Source organism: Haliotis rufescens, unplaced genomic scaffold (assembly GCF_023055435.1).
Source record: "Haliotis rufescens isolate VD_foot unplaced genomic scaffold, xgHalRufe1.0.p SCAF_2, whole genome shotgun sequence".
Lineage (NCBI taxonomy): Eukaryota > Metazoa > Mollusca > Gastropoda > Lepetellida > Haliotidae > Haliotis > Haliotis rufescens.
Genome location: NW_025963890.1, coordinates 47,001,516 through 47,016,775, shown reverse-complemented (window position 1 = coordinate 47,016,775; position 15,260 = coordinate 47,001,516). Strand labels below are relative to the sequence as shown.

General features: G+C 40.9%; 1 protein-coding gene across 2 annotated transcripts in view; it reads right to left on the bottom strand.

Annotated features, from left to right (window-relative positions):
• The window catches only part of LOC124142200 (structural maintenance of chromosomes protein 6-like), a 53,663-nt gene that overhangs the window by 3,410 nt on the left and 34,993 nt on the right, over positions 1–15,260 (bottom strand). Inside the window, exons 24-25 of one of the 2 annotated variants that reach the window (XM_048400062.1) lie at positions 13,843–14,004; positions 34–186 (exon numbers count right to left, since the gene is read on the bottom strand). In XM_048400062.1, the coding sequence (XP_048256019.1) occupies positions 34–186; positions 13,843–14,004 (315 nt within the window). Of the gene's footprint in view, positions 1–33; positions 187–10,682; positions 10,842–13,842; positions 14,005–15,260 lie in introns of both variants that reach the window. The other variant, XM_048400063.1, reaches the window with a different exon arrangement.

Sequence of the window (15,260 nt, the reverse complement as noted above, 5' to 3'; positions counted from 1 at the left end):
TTCACTGTGCACCAAAATGGCTGCTACACTCACCATGAAAACGTCGAACTCGTCAAGGCATCGGAAGGGGGACTCCATAGCATCCCACAATGCCAGGATGAAACACACGGTGGAGAAGGATCGCTCGCCTCCAGACAGAGACTTTAGATCCTTGGCCCCCTCTGCCGAACTGGATGTTGGCTGCACCTAGCATAGGAATTCCACTTTACACTCTGCCAAAAATCATACTTAACCTGTCTGGTTTAGTCATGGTTATTTTTTGTCTTTACCGATATATTTAGTTATCTTAAACATGAAGAAAAAAGATATTTATTCAAATATTTAAAAAATTGATTTCATTACAAATCTCATTCATTATATAAATATTTATCTAAATATGAGTCATGTTAGATATACCAATTATAACATAATGACGAGGAATGTTTCACGGAAATGAAAAAAACCTGTTTTTCTCAATTTAAAAATCGACACAAAGTGTTATGTAGCTGTAAATACGAAATAACAAAACAACTTGAAAAGTACTAGTCTGGATTTGCTAGTTTGATCTCAGTGAACAATACAAAATGTACTTTACAGGAGGTAATTTGTTGGCACTTTCAACATTCAAAAATAAAACTAAGTCCAAATTGACATAGCAGAAACAGACTATAGGCATTATGCACCTGTTCTCACCTGTCGTCAAGGTGTCATAGGTCACCTTGATCTACTTACACCTGGTTATGCCCTGTTTCACAATAGTCTGTTTTATTCACATTTTTACACACTTTTACGTGTAAAAAGGCATAAAAACATTTGATACGCTGTATTTGTGCCATGGCCCAATTAGTACAAATTAAGTTGTTTGAATATTTACATATTTTGTATATTAACTTCATTTATTTAAGATCTGAGGTCGAAAAAACAGTTTTTTTCCATTTCCGTGAGTACCTTAGTACACAGGTTACGAGTTGGGAGGGGTAGGACAAGTACATCGACAAGCAGGACACCAATGCAACAGGGAACGTTAGAAGCAAGCAACAGGTAGTCCATAACTGGTCACAGGGTGTAGGTTAGTCATAAACTCCAACTAGAAAGGTCTACCACATCCGTGGTGGATAAATCTTGAATCCTGATTTCCTGCTGATTCATGAGGAATACCCAGTTGTCTGGCATGAGTGAATTCACAGGTACTCTGTACATCGTCCCTTCTGTCATTTTAATAACATCCCAGACTTACTGGAACTGTTGTCCTTATTGAAGTACAGGACTTTGAGACCGAAGGGCGGTTTGGTCAATGAATAACATTAATTAATCTAAAGAGTAGTGTGATAAAACAAGGTTTCCTGTTCAGTTACTACTTACATAGGGCGATACATCGGTTATTACTTACATATAGTGATACACAAGCTATTATTTACATACAGTTATTCATCAACTATTACTTACATAGGGTGATACATCAGCTATTACTTTCGGTAATACATCAGTTATTACTTACATAAGGCATACATAAGCTATTACATAGGACAATACATCAGTTATTACTTACATAGGGTGATACATCAGCTATTACTTACGGTAATACATCAGTTATTACTTACAGTCCGTTTGACTCCAAATGAGAACAATGAATTGCAAAATAACTCGAAATCCAGAAAAGTGTATGAAACATCAATACGGTACTTGACCATGAATACCCTGTACCCAACAAAATCTGAATTTTGTTTATTTTAAGACCCATGATGGATGAAGTTCTTTAAGAAACTATCATGTAATTTTGTATAGAAATGAGTACATGACACGTAGGGGGACAAACCGTGGAAGGAACAGCGCAAGCACGGTTTGCACGTGCTACACAGTGACCGTGTTCATTCAATGACAAGATGCTCAGCAGATGTTAAACAGTTGATGTTGAATGTGTATGATTTCTTTAGAAGTGAAGCAGAAAGAGCAAAGCCTTTTTATGCAATTAATAAATTCTTGAAACGAGCTTCAAAAGCTCTTGGTATGTCCCCTCAGAAACTTAAAAATGTTGTCAGTCTACGAGATACAAATAGTCAGGCCAAGGAGGTAGGGAACATGTCAAAACCACGCAAGGTTGATAAATTAGACAGTTTTCAGAGGGAAATTGTTAAACTGCACTCAGAAAATAAGTTCCTGTCCTTAAAATTTTGAAGAAACACCTTGAAACTGACCATGATTTACGTGTTCCAAAGTACAAACTATGGCAGCTGTTGCATACATTTGGTTACAAATACAACAAGTATTTGTCACAGAGTGACGAAATATCCCCCGCCTGTACACCATAGTACCAAATATGAAGACAATCCAGCGATTAGTTCTTGAGATATTGTGGCAACACCGTTTTCCAACTCCAAAAACAGATTTGCCTGCTGTGACCTTGAAAATGGGGTCAAGGTCACCAAATCTGACAGGTGTATGCAGTGTCTGTATATACACTATAGTTCCAAATATGAAGACAATCCAGCGATTAGTTCTTGAGATATCGCGGCAACACCGTTTTCTAACTCTAAAAGCAGATTTGCCTGCTGTGACCTTGACAATGGGGTCAAGGTCACCAAAACCGACTGGTGTCTGCGGTGTCTGTATATACACCATAGTTCCAAATATGAAGACAATCCAGTGTTTAGTTCTTGAGATATCGCGGCAACACCGTTTTCCAACTCCAAAAGCAGATTTGCCTGCTGTGACCTTTAAAATGGGATCAAGGTCACCAAAACCGACTGGTGTCTGCGGAGTCTGTATATACACCATAGTTCCAAATATGAAGACAATCCAGTGTTTAGTTCTTGAGATATCGCGGCAACACCGTTTTCCAACTCTAAAAGCAGATTTGCCTGCTGTGACCTTTAAAATGGGATCAAGGTCACCAAAACCGTCTGGTGTCTGCGGAGTCTGTATATACACCATAGTTCCAAATATGAAGACAATCCAGTGTTTAGTTCTTGAGATATCGCGGCAACACCGTTTTCCAACTCTAAAAGCAGATTTGTCTGCTGTGACCTTGAAAATGGGATCAAGGTCACCAAAACCGACTGGTGTCTGCGGAGTCTGTATATACACCATAGTTCCAAATATGAAGACAATCCAGTGTTTAGTTCTTGAGATATCGCGGCAACACCGTTTTCCAACTCTAAAAGCAGATTTGTCTGCTGTGACCTTGAAAATGGGATCAAGGTCACCAAAACCGACTGGTGTCTGCGGAGTCTGTATATACACCATAGTTCCAAATATGAAGACAATCCAGTGTTTAGTTCTTGAGATATCGCGGCAACACCGTTTTCCAACTCTAAAAGCAGATTTGTCTGCTGTGACCTTGAAAATGGGATCAAGGTCACCAAAACCGACTGGTGTCTGCGGAGTCTGTATATACACCATAGTTCCAAATATGAAGACAATCCAGTGTTTAGTTCTTGAGATATCGCGGCAACAAACAGGTGGGACGTACGGACGGTCGTGAATACTATATCCCCCGCTTCGCGCTTTCGCGCGGCGGGGGATAAAAAAGATAACTGGAGAAAATAGGGCTGTGTTGTGTGAACGGTCTGACATTGTTCGTCTCCGAAATCATTACCTTCTTACCATCAAGCAGAAACGTGAAGAAGGATATGAGCCCGTCTACTTAGATGAGACATGGGTAAATGCGTCACACACAGCCAGCAGTCAGTGGGTACCCAGTGGTGACTGTAAGGAGTCTGATAGAAAGTTACCAATGGGAAAGGGTGAAAGACTCATAGTTCTCCATGCTGGTTCTGCTAGTCAGGGTTTTCTCCCAGACTGTGGCCTCGTCTTTAGAGCCAAAGCCAAAGACAACAGGGACTACCACACAGAAATGAACGGCAATGTATTTCTGGAGTGGGTGAAAGATAAATTAGTCCCTGCTTTGCCTACCAAGTCTCTCATTGTCATGGACAATGCACCGTATCATAATGTGCAGGATCCAGAAAGCAAAACTCCAACCACTAACAACTGTAAAGGAGACATGGTTACTTGGCTGCAACGGAGGAACATTACCTATATAGGATGATACATCAGCTATTACTTACATAGGGCGATACATCAGGTATTACTTACATAGGGTGATACATCAGCTTTTACTTACATAGGGCAATACATCTGGTATTACTTATATAGTGCAATACATCAGTTATTACTTATATAGGGCGATACATCAGCTATTACTTACATAAGGCCATACATCATTTATTACTTACATAGGGCGATACATCAGTTAATACTTACATATGGCGATACATCAGTTATTACTTATATAGGATGATACATCAGTTATTACTTATATAGGGCGATACATCAGCTATTACTTACATAGGGCGATACATCAGGTATTACTTACATAGGGTGATACATCAGCTATTACTTACATAGGGCCATTCATCAGTTAATACTTACATATGGCGATCCTCAGTTATTACAGACATAGGGCGATACATCAGTTATTACTTACATAGGGCGATACATCAGCTATTACTTACATATGGCGATACATCAGTTATTACAGACATATGGCGATACATCAGTGATTACAGACATAGGGCGATACATCAGTTATTACTTACATAGGGCGATACATCAGCTATTACTTATATATAGGGTGATGCATCAGTTATTACAGACACAGGGCAATACATCAGCTATTACTTACATAGGGTGACAAGTCAGCTATTATTTATATAGGGCGATACACCAGTTACTAATTATATTGGGTGATACATCAACTATTAATCATATAGGGCGATACATCTGCTTATTACTATTGCTCAGGAGACTATATGCCTTCTAAGAAAGGTGAAATTCGAAACATTCTTCGGTAAAAAAATAGTTTTCTGGCCATGAAATAAAGATCATAATTAATTCTGAAATAAGATTTTTTTGTTACAAATTGAAATAATTACCTGGAATTTTTAAAATTCTTTTTGCTTGACATTAGGGAAAGTTTAATTACTTAGAACTTAGAACTTGTGACACCACGGACCTCCTGGATAGCTAAACTCAACTGTTTGTTTGTTTGTTTGCACTCAGCAATATTCCGGCTATATGATGGTGGTCTGTAAATAATCCAGTGATTGACATCATGAGCATTGATCAATGCAATTGGGATCGATGACATGCATCAACCAAGTCAGCGAGCCTGACCACCCGATCCCGTTAGTCGCCTCTTACGACAAGCATAGTTGCCTTTTAGGGCAAGCATGGGTTGCTGAAGACCTATTCTTCCCCGGATCTTCAGGGGTCTAAAATCAACTGACCTGTCGTGGATAAGTTTTGTTTAACAGACATGTACACAATTAAGGTTAGTGAGAGGCAGTGCCTTGGGCCAATTGTCCATCTTTGCCACATATTAGAGCTGCCCATTTATTCCATCAAACCTTGACTTAAATATAGTTCTTGGTGAGACAATCACTCAAAGCCTTGATAATGACAACTACTACAATTTCTTGAAATAAACTGGGGGGGAGGGGGGGCACAGGTGGCCCAGTCATCTAAGGCGCCGCGATTCGCTGTGCAGAGTTGCGTCCCTTGAGCATGCCAGAAACCTATGATTGTGGGTTTGAATCCCGGTTCGCCCTGATTATGTTTCTAGGTTTGTCAGCACCATATCCGTGCTCGTGGGTTTCACCGAAGTGGTAAACGTCTGAGACCTGCATCCCTTCAGGCTTTCCTCCCACATGAAGCTGACACGCCGCGATATGACTGGAATACTGTGAAAAGCGGCGTTATACCCAACTCACTCACTCAAACAAAATAGTACCAACTTGTGACCCAAATAATCTATGCAAAACAAAACCAACGCCTGCATCGCTATGAAAAGAAAAAAACCTGATGAGTAATCTACATGACAAATGAAAGCGTCCATGCATTAACCATCTTCCTGAGGCAAGGGTGTTAACTGACTACGAAAGTCCAGTTCCCACCCTTGACGAACTAGGTTGGAATTTCCAGACTCGATCGTAGCGCTACCACTGGCTTTTACGAGTTATGTCCCTTCCATGTCCCTCCCATTGACCAATCAGATTCCATCACTCATATCACTTGCATTTGCTTCGAGCAAAATGGCGATAACCAAGATCTCTATTGAAATAAAACGTGTCTTACGCCACAAAGAGCATCAAATCACTTGAGCACCTTGATTAAAAACATGAAAAGATTTGCAAAATATCTGTCGACGTTTTGCAAATCCTGCAGTCGAACGAAATCTGCACGTTGAAATCCATGTAGTTCGTTACGCGATTTTGATTGGACTATGCATAGACTCGTTGACACCATATGAATCTGTTCCGAACTTGCGTACTGTGACACACACCTTTTCATTCGTGACCAACTCATGTTATTCCGGGACAAGCCGAATAGCGACTCGTGCCCCTCTCGTGGCCATTTTTGCAACCGGGTTCCGTCTTAGCGCAAACGGGCATACCTAACACAATTGTCAACTCGTTGCACAATGATTCACATATATTTCCCCATATATTATTTATATTTCAGATGCAATTTAAAGCACATCAGGACATGCGAAATTATACAGTATGATTGAACACATTTAACTGCGTCTTGGGTATATTTTTAGATGCAAGACATATGTAAAAACAGAAATTATATCCGAGGGATTCTTTGACGAAGAACTTGAAATCATACGCTCATTCTGTTTGGTTTGTCGTATTTTCGCACATAACATTCATCGATAGGTGAACAATTCTTCTTGCAGGTTACGGAAAGGGGCGAGTGGTGACGAATGACACCTTTTTCCAAATTTCTGGATCAGACTAAATTTTGAAAAAAATCTGAAGACATGTTGGATAACAGTCATTTAATATCCCAGGAAATGAACCGATCTGAAACCCTGAAAAACTGAAATATACACTAGGAGACAACTAATAAAGGGACAGACTCACTACGAGCTGGGTTCACACTTCTTTACATGCCGAGATTGCTGGACTGTTGGGGCAGCTACTGATGGGATAGGAGGCATCAGTAGCTGGAACAGGCTACTAACATGGACAACACTAGCGGCAGGTGCATAGAGAAGCGACAACTCCCTTAAAGCAGCTGGTTTACACAACAAAAGTGCAATTAGTCTTCTGGAGATACAGGGGGGTGTAGAGTATCCCCTTTGTCACATCTAGCAGAGAAAGGCATGTTTCTCAGTGAATGAAACTCCTATACAAATGATTTGTTTGTTTGTTGTTTACGCCGCACTCAGCAATATTTCAGCTACATGATGGCGGTCTGTGAATAATCGAGTCTGGACCAGACAATCCAGTGATTGAAAACATGAGCAATGATCCACGCAGTTGGGATACGATGACATGCATCAACCAAGTCAGCGAGCCTGACTTCTGATCCCGTTAGTTGCCTCTTACGACAATCAGTCGCCTTTTACAGCAAGCATGGGTTGCTTAAGACCTATTCTACCCTGGATCTTCACGGGTCCCTATACAAATGAAAACTCTGTATGTGTTAATTCTAGTTCCATGCTTAACCAAGAAGATTTCATGCTGGTGAGTACAAAGGGAGGTAACTGGTACCATAAACGATGCTCAGTCCATTGGTTTATGCAACTGAGGCTTACTTCTGTGGAAATTCCGTCTTTCGCTTACACATTTACCACAGAATTCCTACATTTCAAGATTTACAGATTTTGACAAGGTATCAAACTGATGTTCTAAATCACACACTGCACATGTTTAAAGTGGGGAATTATATAACTTCCTTATGTGGATTAAATTTAAAATGATTGTCTGATTTGTGGTTGGTTGGTTTATTGTTTAACGCCGCACTTAGCAATATTCCAGCTATATGACGGCGGTCTGTTTATAATCGAGTCCGGACCAGACAATCCAGTGATTGACATCATGAGCATCGATCCACGCAATTGGGATCGATGACATGCATCAACCAAGTCAGCGAGCCTGGCCACCCAGAGTCACCTTTTACAGCAAGCATGGGTTGCTGAAGACCTATTCTACCCCGGAATCTTCACTGGTCTCTGATTTGTGGAGATTTAAATCCAAATGTGTTTGAATCTAAATGCAACTCATGTCATAGAAGACATGGCTACATCTTACAGAGAAGTAGAAACACATTGGGGCCTATTCACATGCCAAAATCTGTTGGTCATGTCAAGGGTCATGTCAAGGGTCATGTTCCAGGTTTGTGTTAGCGATGTGTAAGCTTTGACCCGACATGCACATATCACTGTATGGAGCTTCTACAGGCATATTGCATGCTGGTGTGTTCAAGCAATTCAACCAATTATTGCAAGCACCCTGATGCACAGGTGAATACCACATTGAAACAAGAAAAGTGTTTGCAGGTATTTGCCCCCCAAAAACTCACCCTCTCCAGCGCCATTTCCAGGTGACACTATTGTCTTCAGAACATGCACACTAGAGTCTCAACCCAAATTAAAGTACAGTCAAGGTCTGTTAATCCGACATGGTTGGTTGTAGATAATTATTTCGGATTAACGAGTATGTCGGATAAACGAAATTAAGCAGTATCAGCGTTCGTGATCGAAAATTGGACAACTACATGATAGATAACGATACCAACATGTTGTTGTAAAAAATGAAATATTCATATTGTAACATAGTTAGTGGAATGTGTTTTTTAATCATGCAACTCTAAAACTTAACACAAAACTTCTGTTATGAGGTGTGACTAAATCAAAATACTTTAAAAAGCAGTCAGGAACGGAAGTCGGCAGTTTGAAATTAGTGCCTCAAAGCTCAAGAAAGCTTTTTTTTAAGTGGCTAATGTGGACTTCCTGTTAGTTATTTCATTGGTCGGTCAGTTTGCAAAAGGTCGTTCTGACGTGACCTGTAATGGGATGTCCACAGCGGTAGCGAGAACTTGTATCCTACTCTAATGAGATTGAGTAATATAAGCATGTGATTAATATTGTTTTGTTTATTAAAAGATTAATTTTGTTTATTGTGAAGCAAGTTTATCTCCACAGCCGTTGTAATATGCAGCTACCAGCTGGCTTGTCTCGGATCAAAACATGGGGTACTCCCGGGCAGATGACCACAGAGTAAGCTGATCACTGTGTCGGATTAACGAGACTGATGTATGAGTGATTTCGGTAATTCGTTGGGAGTGTGAGGCTGTCGGATTAACGGGTCTAAATAGCACTGATTTAATCGGTTCCCTTCATTAGTGTTGGATAAAGGTGATTGTCGGATTAACGAGTGTCAAAATAACAAGACTTGACTGTACTTTGCATGCAGCTAACATAATGAAAAACCTTATGGCAATTCCAGTCTAATGACATCATTTCTGGTTTTGGAACACATGCCAACTTCGGTGCAATTTTAAACTGGAAAGTCCAATTCCTCCAAGTACTTTAATAAGAAAGTCGTAACCACTCTTGGTTTAATGACCATGCCGCAGTTTAACATGAATACCAGACTCAGACACAGCATACTGACTCCGAGCTGACCAGTCCTGGTTTAAGCAACTTAATGCGAGCACCAGGCAGGCTAACAACAAGTACCACCTTTAAAGTCGTTTGTTAGACGCAGCTGGGGATCGAAATCCTGGCCTTCTACTCTCTGGGCAGATGTTCTACCATGAGCAGTCAGAAACTGCTGAGAGATCTCTTACCACGTGGTCATCATCGCAAGTACTATCTTCCCAGCAACAACTGAGAGATTTCTTACCACGTGGTCATCATCGCAAGTACTATCTTCCCAGCAACAACTGAGAGATTTCTTACCACTTGGTCATCATCGCAAGTACTATCTTCCCAGCAACAACTGAGAGATCTCTTACCACGTTGTCATCATCGCAAGTACTATCTTCCCAGCAACAACTGAGAGATCTCTTACCTCATGGTCATCATCGCAAGTACTATCTTCCCAGCAACAACTGAGAGATTTCTTACCACCTGGTCATCATCGCAAGTACTATCTTCCCAGCAACAACTGAGAGATTTCTTACCACGTGGTCATCATCGCAAGTACTATCTTCCCAGCAACAACTGAGAGATTTCTTACCACGTGGTCATCATCGCAAGTACTATCTTCCCAGCAACAACTGAGAGATCTCTTACCTCGTGGTCATCAACGCAAGTACTATCTTCCCAGCAACAACTGAGAGATTTCTTACCACGTGGTCATCATCGCAAGTACTATCTTCCCAGCAACAACTGAGAGATCTCTTACCACGTGGTCATCAGCACAAGTACTATCTTCCCAGCAACAACAGAGAGACCTCTTACCATGTGGTCATCAACGCATGTACTATCTGGGCCACCCATGCCCTCAACAACCCCTACGTTCCCTTTGAAGTACAATATCGCTATTTGTTAAGGTGACGCTCATTCAACTCAAGCAGTCAACCTTTAATGTGGGGATCATTAGTAAGGGAGGATGTGAGTAAGTGGTAAAATATGTGCACCGTTGCAACACTGCAGCTGTATCATGCTTTAACATGGCTAATTCACTCAAACACATGGCATCTCTCTACATGACCACGAGTTTGGAATGGAGCGGTGCTTGGTGCAGGGAGTGAGTAGGGGACTACGTGAGAAACTAGGCAACTCAAATCATCAAACACTCAATGCAGCAAGCTGAAGGTTGCACTGTGATGACTCAAGCGGATTGGCACAAGCAGCAATGGAGCCCAGCAATCTCTACACTATGAAGAACACTAAAGGAACTTACAGACATTTCAAGGGATTCTTTCTCATGATTGAAACTCATCTTGCCCACATAATTCCTGTTGCTTAGCAACACAACAAAGAAATATTTGGCTCGGATGCTAATAAAACTTCTGAACTGGGCATACTGCTGCTGGCGATGACTCATAACTTTCTCCAAGTGCTGAAAAACACAAACATGTACTACTTGACAAGGGACAGGACACGTCTCACAGCCATCCTGCAGGACCACGGTGCAACAACTCCTCACATGACCAGGGACACGGCACCATCTTCATCAGACTTGTATCGGAATGAGTTAGATGAACTGCCACAAACACGACTTCACGTTCCTGTACTCGGTTCTTACTGAAGCAAAGTCTCCTGACGGAAGGGGAGGGGACTGACGCTACAGCAGCTGTTGTTTGTACAGGTTTAATGGTCAAATTTAGTGAGCATTTGTGTAGGTTTAAAGGTTGAATTTAGTGAGCGGATGAATAGTTGTTTTTTTATCAAATACAGTGAGCGTTTGAAGTGATTTAATGGTCAAAATTAGTGAGCTTGTGTTTGATATATTGTCAGTGGTAGAATCTAACATTTGTAGTCCACTAGTCCTTATAATGATAACATATAGCAAAACCCTTTTTAATGGCAAATTTCTACTGGTCCTTATGATACCTTAACTATTGGCAAGGACGACTGGACTAGTTCTAATCTAACACTTATTGTGAGTTCGGCCTGACCCCCAACCGTCTCGGCCATAGATCCGTGTGACCAGATATTAATCTGGGTTACCAGTGATTGATCTGAGTGACTAGTGATTGATATGGGTTACCAGCGATTGATCTGAGTGACTAGTGATTGATCTGAGTGACCAGTGATAGAATACCTTACGTGAACACACAGCAGGAGAGGAGAGGAACTGCTATACCTTTCTAGAATGTGTGTGCTTCTCAATCAACAAAAAATAAAAGACTGTGGACATTAGAGTTTAAGTTGTTCTATAAAAAATATGTTCAGCATGAGGGTCTGATGTTAATGACAAGCATGCTGAAGAAAAGACTACCGGTGTTCCCGGATGCAATTGGCTGTACTCCAAGAAATGGCTTTTGTTTCTTCAGCACCAAAGCCATACAAGCAGCAAACAAAATTGTTTGGTTTGCAATTTAACGATTTTCTGAATTAATGCAGTGCCAGGAAATGAAATAGTGTTATCTGGAGGCAGTTCCACAAGCTGGCCGACTGACAAAGGGCAACATATGCTATGTCAAACGACAGAGAATGTTTGACACGAGACTCCATTTTACCTACAGACACGACAAACATGCTGTCACCAACATCTTCACTGTAAACACTGATAGCTGACATGTCTTTTGGAATGAACCAAGATTAAAAAAACGTTCAAAGATTAAAAACGGAAAGTCAATATACCTGAAGTCATGTGTGTTTTCTGTTCAGTGTGATGACCTGGAGGTACATTTCACCAAACTATCAAATTTTGAACATGACTATAGCGTTTAGTGTGCCTGTCATGAGAAGAATGTTGTAGCGGGTTGCTGGTGGCAACAGGCAAGGCAGACACGACAGACAAGGTCAAGGACAAGGACAAAGGTTGCAGGTATGTTTTGCCATTTAATGTATACATATCTGAGGCTTAAAAAAAAAAGAAGATTTGGTTCTCAGGCAATGACTATAGTGTTGGTGGGCATGTGTGCATGCATGCATGCATGCGTGTGTGTGTGTGTGTGTGCGTGCGTGCATGTGCGTGTGCGTGTGCGTGTGCGTGTGCGTGCACGCATGTGTGTGTGTTCAAACTAGTATGTAACCAAATAAACAGTTGTGTACCAACAACATGGGAAAGGGCCTCCCTACATAAACAAGCATACAAGTACATATTGCTACCATGACCATAACACAAGATGTAAAGGGAAGTGACTGTGTGTTATATTGTTTTTAATTGTTCGTTTTGGTTTTTTGGGGGGAAAATGGAATATTAAACATGTGGCGGACTTCATGATGATGCAGGCGGAGCCTGAGAACCAACACTGTGTTTTTTTGACAATTTTTTTTGACAAACTATGGCCTAAACATACTTACAATGCCTCTGTCCTTGATAAGTGAGTAAGTCCAGCTGAAGAGATCCATGCAAAGATGGCCATCACACATTACTAGCAACATGATACAGACATAAGTTCCAACCATTTCTCAAACAAGAGTGGAACATTAGGGCTGTAATAAAACACATGATCGCGATACAATATGGATCTCAGTAGTTCCATGGTACCAACTCATGTTTCATCCATTGCAGGGTCACTTTAAAACCAACAAGACCAAAAAACAGCTTAAAGCTGTTGTACATAGGGTTAGAAAATTATGTTAAAATTCATTTTTTACACAACATAAATACATAGATTATACGTTTTCAGACGGCCATGTTTATCGCGAGGACTCCCGCTATAACAAGAGTTGTGGAGTCACACAGACATTGTAAATACTCAGATGATGGCTTGATTTTATATGAGTTTGATGTGTTACAGCTGTTCTTGTGATTAGCAAGGAAACAAAAGTTTCATAAGCCTCCGAAAACCCATAACACAGGGATATAAACATCAACATTTCGCACAGATAGAGCCAGAAAATAATGTTACATCTTAAGTCATCTTTACACTACTATAGCATCCATACATACATAGTTTCCAGGGTTTTACACGACGCACAAATGTAGAGAATAGCCACAGAAAAAAATATATACTGCATCCCAAAGGTTGCCCAATAATATTCATTGTACCTACAGCGCATCAAGAACAGTTATGGGTGTCTGTTATTTCATCCATCAATCATGACCACAGTCCACATGATCATTGATTCATTCCAGGCTCTAAGTAATGATCTAAACCTACATTACACCATTTCATTACTTTACAGGACCCTCATATTGCCTGAAAATCCCTTAAAAGTAGTTATTGGATCCCCTGGACCTCTGGTTTTGTAAGTTTAGGTAAAACCCTGAGTTTCACACTGAAATATAACCACAAGATAGCGAAATGTTTTCAATATAATCCCACAAAGTATCGTGATGGTGATTTCATGCAGCCCCAATGAACACAGCTTGTGCCCCTCCCGACCCAGGGGTTGGAGGTTATAGTCCATATCATGAGGTAGTCGTCCCTCAGGGGAACACTCACTTTCAACACTATTTCTTCTGTATTATGGTTTATAGACAGAGATCCTCTCATGGACTTAGTCATGGAGGTATGTTCAATAAAGAGTACTTTCACTCGGTACGAATACGACTGACGTATAAACACATATCTTGACATCCTCGTCCCTATTGAGATATCAAGTTCCTGAAAAAGTAAAACCGTCATGATCATGCAATTCAACATACAATGAACTTTTGTTAATTCAAACTCAACATATTTTCCTCGACTGCTTTCACTCTTTAGAAATATGACTGAAGCAGATTAATGTATCTTGAGATCCTGTTCATCAAGATATTGAGTTCCTGAAAAAGTAAAATCATTATGATGAACTCATTGACATACAATGAACCCTCGCTGACTCAAACGCCTACTCGACATACTGCAAAATCTGGAAATAAACACGAGAATGAATTAAATGCGAAAAATGTGATTTTTGGTTGGTTTGTTGTTTAACGCCGCACTCAGCAATATTCCAGCTATATGACGGTGGTCTGTAAATAATTGAGTCTGGACCAGACAATCGAGTGATTAATATCATGAGTATCGATCCATGCAATTGGGATCGATGGCATGCATCAACAAAGTCAGCTAGCCTGACCACCCGATCCCGTTAGTCGCCTTTTACGACAAGTAAGGTCGCCTTTTACGGCAAGCATGGGTTGCTGAAGACCTATTCTACCCCGGTATCTTCACGGGTTGCGAAAAATGTGAGTCGTCTTTGCTCGCATTAATTAAAACTTTGCATTTATGTCTCCAAAATGACTCAACAATAAGACGGCCTCACTGCACGCTAAGGATAGCGGAAATACCAAGTTGAATATAAACACAAACACGGTTTACTGACCAGCAGTGGTAACAAGTATAGTCCAATGTCATTCAAAGAATAGGAATGACACAATGGGCATCCAGTGAGTTATCACTGTTGGGGTCATGAGTTCGACTTGTGTCAAACTTTGCATCATTGAACACAGCAGTCCAGACAGACGCCACTCACGCACCACTGCATCAAAGGCCGACACAAGGATATGTATCATTCCACTTGGGAGGGGAGTAGGGGAGAGTCGCGATAATATGGAGTCACATTTTTGGCTAGGGGTCAGCAGTCGCATTAATTTGGAGGCACATTAATTTCAAGATTTACAGTAAGACGGGCTAGAAGGACTGAAAACTCGACCCAAACCAGTATGGCTGGCAAGGAGAATCGAAAACTCAACCCAAACTAGTATGGCTGGAAAGGAGGACCGAAAACTTGACCCAAACTAGTATGGCTGGCAAGGACTGAAAACTCGACCCAAACCAGTATGGCTGGCAAGGATGACTGAAAACTCGACCCAAACTAGTATGGCTGTCAAGGAGGACTGAAAACTCGACCCAAACTAGTATGGCTGTCAAGGAGGACT